This window comes from Protopterus annectens, chromosome 17.part0 (genome assembly GCF_019279795.1).
Source record: "Protopterus annectens isolate FY-2018-M chromosome 17.part0, PAN1.0, whole genome shotgun sequence".
Taxonomy (NCBI): Eukaryota; Metazoa; Chordata; order Ceratodontiformes; family Protopteridae; genus Protopterus; species Protopterus annectens.
The window spans coordinates 603,484,870-603,493,914 of record NC_056751.1 but is presented as its reverse complement, the minus strand read 5'-3'; the positions used below and the strand labels follow the sequence as shown (position 1 = coordinate 603,493,914).

Below are 9,045 nucleotides of genomic sequence, written 5' to 3'. Positions count from 1 at the left end.
AAGCTGACAGCATCAAAGTATACTGTACTTTCGGCACTTATACAGACGCTTCGGAGTTAGCCAGATCCAACATGCCAGAACCGAAGGATGGACTGAGGACAGGTGAGATGAGTGGAGGAATAGAACGTCCAATAGTTGGTATGTTCCCTGGAGACAATACCAAAAGAACCCCAAGCTGGATTTGTATTCTCAGAAATTTTCTCATCATCCGATCAACATCATATTCTGTTAAACTTAGCGATGACCGAACAGAGGAAGCTACAGATAAAAGCTTGGAACATTTTCTTTCTTGAAGAATCAATAAATGTCATCTCTGGCTCACCAGTTCCACTGGAACTGAGGCCAAGGAGATTATGGATGGGTCTGAGAAGCTGCCGGCCCTGACAAATGCTTTTTGAATGGAGACTTGTCTTTTTCTTTTTTCCTTCTGTTTGTCCTTCTCTTTTTCTTTCTTTTGTCTTTCTCTTCTTCTTCTTGTGACTCTTCCCTAGACTCTGGCCTATCTTGTTTCTTGGCTGGGGAAGGAGAGGAAGAGGGTTCAGGTAACTGACCATATCTGTGGAAGAAGACATTTTACAATCAACCTTTTACATCTAGCTTGAAGTGTCCTGAAGCTGAAAGAGACACAAGACTGGCAGTTTGAATCTAAATGGCTATTGCTCAAACAGTAAACAAACGAAGTGTGAGGGTCTTGGGGTTGGAGTTTATGCCCACACTCAGTACATTTCTTAAAGGGTCGAGAGTCAGCCATTATGAGACAAAGCACAACTCGTCACACACCCAATAATACACGTAAGTACACATATATATATATATATATATATATATATATATATATATATATACACGTGTGTGTGTGTGTGTGTGTGTGTGTGTGTATATATATATATATATATATATCTATGGGGGAGAGACAGATGGAGGCAAGAAGAAAGCTACTACACTATAAAAATCACTATACTACTACTAACCTTACCTAAACTAATTAAAACTGTCTAGTTAAGCTATCTACCTAAATTGGCTATCTAATAAACACAGTGAAAAAAACTTTTCTGCTAATCGCAATAAACTTGAGAAAACTTCTCCTGGTAAGAGGAGACCAGTAGAAAAAAACTTTTTATAAAGGATATCTTATGAGAGCCCTTGCAACTCATCTGAAGTCTTCAGGCACCAAATGCGATCTGAAGTACTAGGGTGTCATTCAGGGAATTATGGGTAGGGGAGGAGTCACCAGCCTCGGAACCAAGGAAGATTCGAAATTACTGCCGAGGTCAGATCCAACAACCCATATGTTGAATCGGATAAAAACAGCCCACCTTGGATCCACGGTTTCTGCATATAAAGATATATAAATAAAACTCTACTATGCATATTTAATATGCTTTAGGAAGGTGAAGACTCCTTACACTTCATTTGGAATTTCAGTAATACCAGAGGTGCTCCAATCAGTTCTTGCAGACACCTAAATGCTTATAAGGTATTGTGAACGTAACTGTGGGTGTGTCAGTGTGGAAACAGGCACAAAAAGAGCATGACAAAAGACTGATAAAGCTGTTGAATATATTACCATGTATAAAAGTGGTGTCAGTTCTTGTAACAGTGAATTATAGGTAGGGGAGGAGTCGGACACCTGGGACTATGGAAGTTTCGAAACTGGTGCTGAGGTCTGATCAGACTACCCACATGTGAATCAGAAGAAAACAAGCTACACTGTAAAGCCACTGAATAGATTACAGTGTATAATAGTGGTTTTAATTCTTGTAACAGTGATATGTATTTGCTCAATGTGAAAAATGTCAAGATGTACATTTTTTATGAACTGGTGCTGAAAATTAGAGCAAGATTCTGAAAATAAAAACATGCACTGTATTCTTCACTGTATTTCCAGACTCAAGCAAGCAGTAATTTCATATTCTTTTGCACATGTAATGCCCCACTGGAATGCACCCTTTCTGACAGGACACACCTCTCCTTTGACTATGAAGGCATCACATAAATACAGCCACAGTACTGCACCTCACCTTGCTACTCTCAGACACACACAGTCTCTCCAAACAAGCTACATCAATGATCATGTTGACTCTCTATTCTTCTGAACTGGAAATTAGACATTCAAATTAGAGTGGGACCTATGAAACTGACAAATGAAAAATGCAATTAAAAGTCTTTAGGCCAACCAGGTACAAATATTTTGCAAGTGTGGCTTTTGACAATTTACCACACCCATCTTATCCAGCAAAAATGCTGAACATTTCTTAGTATAAAGTCACTTTTAACAAGACAAATTTTAGCCTTGGCCAATGCTAAGCACTTGAATTTTTTTGTAATTGTAAAATCTCACTGTTGCCATGTTCCTGTCACTGAAAGCAGGACACAAAATACCCACAATTTGACTGTCATGTGAAAAGAACAGATGGTAATGCTAATGCTGGTAAGGAACAGGTGCACGGCCAAAATAAACAGAAATCCAGAAAACCAACGGCCAGTACTTAAACATCGGCATAAAAACCTTTATTTCAACACATGGCCACAATGAGAACATTTACAGCATACCAGTTTCGAAAATAAAGCCTTCTTCAGTGCAACAAAACCCGTATACTGTAATTGCTCTCATCTTGGCCATTTTCTATGTGTTGAAATAAAGATTTTTATGCTGATTTTTGAGTGCTGGCTGTTGGTTTTCTGAATGCTTATGGTGCCCATGAAATGAATATTGCATCCCACTTTTCCTCTAAAGCTATAAGCAACAGTCTTCACAGAATCTACAGAAACTAAAATTAAAATAAGCTGCTTAATATATATCAGGTACACACACTACTGATCTACGGCACAGACTTGCATGTGAAAAGATGAATGTCCTCAACTTCAACATTGTCTAGTATAGCAGCAGCAATAACACTCGCATGCTATTTATTATGCATCCCATGTTTGTCTGAGCATGCACTTGGTCACTCGCTACTCAGTTCAGCACTGGGTCACTAACCAATATACTTGACTGATTTGACAGACCCAGAGGATTTTAAAAAAAGTATCCATCTCTGAGGAATTTTCTGAAATGGAAAACAAACCAGGAATAGTTTGGCTGTTTACTGATGATGATAAATTAGCACCGCTATGTACCCACAAGCAGTTTTCCATAGCAGCTCAGGTTCACCCTTTGCTGTCTGTAAGCAGGCTGACATGAATAATCTCATCTTACAAAGACATTTGAGTTTATTACAAAGGTTGGAGAGCTGACCCAACAAATGTGTGCCTGTGAAGCTGTATACTGGATGACTAAACAGTAGTCAGATTGCATATGCAGGCTATATAGTGCAACTTGGATATTTGATGGTTCTGACTTGTAAAGACTCTTAGGTTAACTATCACACCCAAAACATGCTAAAGAATTTTGCTCAGCAATGCAAAAATAAAGCATTATTCTTGGTGGTATCAAGGGTTTTCTATTCTAAAATATAAGCCTGGTTATCTTACAGCTAGTTCCAACACTTCATCTCATTCTGTTTAATATGGGCCACCATTATCCTTTAAGTTTTGTTTACTAATTTCCATTCTCTGTATTAGCTACAATAGACTTTTACAGACTTTCTTCTCCTAGATCAAAGCCATACTGCCATACTATATTCACAGCTGCTGTAAACATACTGGCATAATCTTAATTCATTTTCACTCCCTTAACACTAGAATCAAAATTATACTTACGAACTGGCTGGTAATAACATTACAAGCACATGAAATAAAATGGGTTGGTATTGTAAGATTTAAAAATACTTGAAAGTCACTAATAAGCCCTTTGATAATATGGATGAAAGTGTTCACTTAATTATAAACAAATTTAACTGTGCCACTTCCATGTGTGAGGAAATTGTATATATTATATACATATGTATAATCTCACACACACAATGCAGCTGTAACAAAGGTAGGGGTGAGGGAGGCTTCTTCCCCAGGAAAGGCAGTTAGTGGGCTACTTTGATGTAGAAACAACAGTTTCACATTCTCTGCACAACAGAGTAGCTCTGAAGTACAGATTCATTTAAGAAACCATGTTTGTGATTCTGTCTATTTAAATGACATCTCAGTATTATCTGTGAATTGTAGCAAGGAATGATTAGCTACAGTTTATCAAAGTTCCATACAACTGTCTTGGACTCCTTATGAAACTATAGCAAGTAGCTTCCTGCTACCACTTATAAGATACTGTCACAGCCAGTGTGATGCTTCTTTTTCTCTTTTTGTTTATCTTCACCTTGAGCCAAGGGCATTGCTGAACTTTGGCCTGGGGCAGAAGAGTGCCAGAAAGGGAACTGTCCAGGGCAACAAACATACAGCTCTGACACACATGCAAATATACAGTACCCAAAGATATTGCCTTGAGAAAGTATTTTCTGCGGCAGGGTTACAATTCAAATGACATACCTTACAGCACACATATTGTAAAGCAAACTAACAGACACAACGGATAATTTCAAAGAAGCTTGACTCTGATATCGCCAATGAATATACTATTAAAGAGTCTCTTACTACTGTGCTTACACAAAATATTCCAAATGAGGTAAAAAAAGAGACACAGACTGTAACTTACATTTATTCATTTTTTTCCATTTCTTCACAAAAATATTCAGTATAGTGGACACTAATTTCCATCAAAAGATGCAAAATCCCACGGTACTCAAATTTTAACCATCATACTGCACAATGCCAAAGCCAGTTTTCCAAAAAGATTAACTGCCTTACTTCTCTCAACGGTCAGGAGCTTGTGCAGTTATGGAGATCCTCGTTTCTGTTGGGTAACTTGACCTCAGAAATATCCTACACATTCTCATTTTAAAAGTGAAAAATATGCAAGCACACACTGGGTCTTACTTCCAGCAGGACAAGTAATTAAAATTCCCTGTTGTCTTAACATGGCTACCCTTCTCAAAAGCATCTCCACGTTTTTCAGCTGCTCTACATACTCCTGAGATTATCTGAAGCTGGTAGAAACAAAAGAAGCCCACAGCACAACAGCAGCTTGGCAGAGGCAGTGATTTAAAGAGGTCAACTCCTAAAATTAATGTCACCCTGTTACAGGGCAAACCCATAATGTAATATTTCTTTGCTGTAATCTGCTTCATTACCTGGCACTTAAAAGACTATCACAAGGAAGCCCTCAAGGTGGAAAATATTACAAAACATATACCTCTAGTGCACTTGGGTATGAAGTACTGTTTTGCAATCTTTTTATTCATTAGCTCTAATAAGGTGCATCAGCTTTTAGGTGAGTCTCTTCTATACAGTCCTACAGCAGACAGTGATGTAGAACAAGGCACAAAATGGCAAGTTTACACACTACAATAGTACCACAGCTGCTAAATCATTCTGTACAAAAGCTTAGGTAGCCATATGGGTACTTACCTAAGAGTGCAAAGTCAGTCCACTTCTTTCCAGAAGCCACATAAACCTAAGGCTGCATGTAGTAAGGTTTAGAGACATAAATGGCCATATGGCCGTTTTATTCTTGTTGCTCCAGTAAACCTAACTTATGCTGCTGAGCAACTTAGTATGTCAGCTGCAATTACAGCCCACGAACAGCACAGCCTGCAGAGGTGTAGTAGTTGTGTAAAATGATATTAAGCAACTTGCTCAAGTTTTAAGTATATTTTGCGCACAATTCATTCCTGGGTTGCCTGCTTCCAAATATCACACAATCTCTATATATAATACTATGAAACTAATTCTTACTTATTAGAATATTTACAATTTTTAGGGCCAACATTTATATGCTTCAAGTTTCATGCTGCTTGTCCTAATCCCTGTCTTTACTACACAATAAATATTTTATAAAATTTATAATGTTGGTAATCTACGCATTAATGTATTTTGAGGTGAACTGAAAGAGTGAACTACAATGAAAACACCTTGGTAAAGTACTGAACTGGGCTTAGATAATACACATTTGAATGTAATTGTTTCAGTAAATTCAGAGACTGTGCTACTGCAAGAGTTATTCAGTGCTGAAAACATACAGTTTCATTTTACCCATAACATTGTGGTCATATCTCTGAACTACTCATGCAATTTAGTTAACAGTGAAGTGAACATCTTAAACTGCTGTTTTTTCAGACCTGAATAAAACTGTTATCAAAATATTTCCTTAGAGAAAAAATAGACAAGGCCTCATTTGGATATATGTGATGTGGGAGAAAGTGGAACAGGAAGCCAACTGTTTCTCGGTGGCATTACAGTTTACACAGTTCTAAAAAATTTCACAAAGTTCAAATGTTCTTGAAAATACAATGTGCATGCATTCTGACTCACCTGGATGATAATTCATCACTGTTTAGTGGAAATGCTGAAACTCACCTGTTGGGCAGGACAGCAAAGATATCTGACATCAGCTATAACATACCAGATAAACTATTTACGAGAAAATTAAGGTAACATTTAGGTAGTTAATGTGCTTGGCTTTGTACTTCCTCTTTCTGAGGCATTTAAAAACAGTGATGCTGGCCCCACTTCTAGCCAGTCAAATTAAAACAAATGTACAGTACAGTTAAGAAGGAATGACAGGGAGAGGGAATAAAAAAAAAACTGAGGTAGCATGATGCATGGCAACACTGTGTAGGACGGGGTTTAAAGAATTCTTATGAAATGGTGATTTGCTCCAACCTCTGAAAACAGCACGCAGTGTTCCTTATAACAACCTTTAAGGGAAACAGACTTTGGTAACAGATGCAGACCATAAAGTAAGAATGCTCAGTTTAAGCTACTTTCTTTTATGCAAACAAAGATTAATGATGAGAGTTTCCTGAAAACCCACAAAATCTGTGAACTAAGGGTAAGCATCTTCTTCAGGAAGGTGTTTTCTTTGAAAATTCCTTTCTCTACATTTGAACCTTTTTTTTTCATTTTGATTACAATCTGAGGCAATGTCAAGAAAACAAAATTAATAAAAAGAAATAAAAAATACATTTATATCCCAAAATAATTAAGCAAACAATAAGCTCCTATTTGACGGTGAAGTTCAATATGGAAGGAAGGACTAGAACTCACAAGATAAAACAGGGAACTAGTGGATTTTAACCACATGACTAAACTGAGCAGTTCATGGAACAGTCCCACAGCACCTTAAAATAAGGTAATGCACAATAGTAGGATGGATGGGAGAATAAATCCCAACAATGCAAAGGCAATAGAGACTGAAGCGCCTGCCCTCTACTTCAGTGCTGCATGGATACAGATCACATTATTCCCCTGGGAAGGCAAGATGAGTGTGCATGGACAGCGCAAACCTTTTTCTCATCAAAGATGGCACTAAGTACAGTACCAAAAGTGAAAGCTTTTCACACCAAGGACTCATACTCTAGTTCAAAAGTGCAACTCTTTTATAGGCAGCTCTAAACAGTTATAACTGGGGTGGATTGTCTTAGGACATCAACAAACCTGGAAAAGGTAAAGGGGGATCCTCAAGTAAATTAATTACTACAAGGGATGGAGGGGCAAAATTTCCTATACTAGCTGCTCCAAAATCCAGGCAGACCCTGGATCATCAGGATAAGTGGTTCAGAAGCATTGGAAACACCTGAATCTTAGTTGTGCTTCATCCATCAGTTTACAGATCTTCTTGCAAACATACAAACACACACAGTTTTTGTTTCTGTTCAAAAAATATAATTTATATTTGTTTTTTTGTTTCTGCTCCATTTTTTTCTGTTTCTGAATTAGTGCGAAAATTCATCTCTTGTTGGAACTTGCTTCCTTTAATTCCAGTGCAGACAGGGAGGAAAAAGTCAAAAAAAGGAGGGCAAGTAGTGGAGCACGGGATGGAGAAAGATTAGATAGTGGCCTTCTTTTTCTGCTCCAACAGCACTGCTAGACTTGTGCACAGTATGAGGAAAAAAAAACAGAGGGAGACCGGCCCTCTTATTCTTATTTCAGTTTTAGAAGTCCGGAGCAGAATGATGAGGAGGTTGATTGCCAGCACCTCCGAAAACAGCATCTGGCAGGCTCTCTCATATACGATTTACCTAAAGAAAGGGGGGAAAAATGATCAGCAGTCATTACGAAAATAAAACATTTATATATGCCAATGACATTCTGACAGGGGTTACAAAAAGAAATCTCTTTCCAAAAATACATTAGTCGTAAACCATTCTGCAACTCAAATTCAGTCTTGTCAACAAAACTGTAATGATGCTTCAGAACTCAGAATTCTAAATTGTAGAAACATGATGACTTGAAAAGTAATGAGAAGGAGTTCATTTCTGTCATTCCACCAAGATGACTAGGCAAGATGGCCTTGATAAATAGTGAATAGTATAGTTGTGTACACTTACCATAAATGTAGACGTTCGAGTGTATTCACTGTTGCAGTCATTACATTTGGGTTATCTGCCTGCAGGTAGTCCTCAGCCGGCCTGAATATCAAAGTCTTGGATCCCTGTGTCAGATGCTGTCTCTTTTTCCATGATGTCAGGTCGTCAGGGTATAAAACATGCAGACGACGCCATTGCATCAGTTTTTCTTGCCCCAGATGTCAGGTGCCCCCATAATGGGAAGCAATTATATGTTAGGTTACACCTCCAACAAAAAGCAAATACACCAGAAAGCTTAAATACACCAATCAAGAATGATGGTAGAGCCAAGAGAAGTCAGGGGGCTGGAGGGAGGGTAACCAGGACTGCAACAGTGAATACACTTGGAACACCTACATTTATGTTAAGTGTACACAACTGTACTATGTTCTTCGTGTTTCACTGTTGCAGTCATTACATTTGGATTGATTCCCAAAGCTAAGGAAGGTAGGAGGAATTTAGAGAGCATTAGGACCAGCTATTAAGCCCTGCAAGACACAGTGACAAAACCAGCTCTGGATTTAGAAAACATAGGCATGTGGTAATGCTTGTTGAAGGTATGCACAGAGCTCCAGGTAGCAGTTTCTAGGATGTCCCTGGTAGGGACTCCTCTGAGGAAGGCTGTAGAGGTAGATACAGCCCTGGTGGAATGTGATCTTATCCCCTGTGGGGGAGTTTTTCCATGGTGCTTGTAGCAGAAATGAATGCA

The 9,045-nt window shown here is 38.3% G+C and overlaps 1 protein-coding gene across 1 annotated transcript in view; it reads right to left on the bottom strand.

Annotated features, from left to right (window-relative positions):
- Positions 1-4,558: 4,558 nt before the first annotated feature.
- The window catches only part of PPP6R1 (protein phosphatase 6 regulatory subunit 1), a 3,522,349-nt gene continuing 3,517,862 nt past the window's right edge, over positions 4,559-9,045 (bottom strand). Inside the window, exon 24 of the mRNA XM_044059463.1 lies at positions 4,559-8,009. Within this exon, the coding sequence (XP_043915398.1) occupies positions 8,006-8,009 (4 nt within the window). The 3' untranslated portion in view covers positions 4,559-8,005. The remainder of the gene's footprint in view (positions 8,010-9,045) is intronic.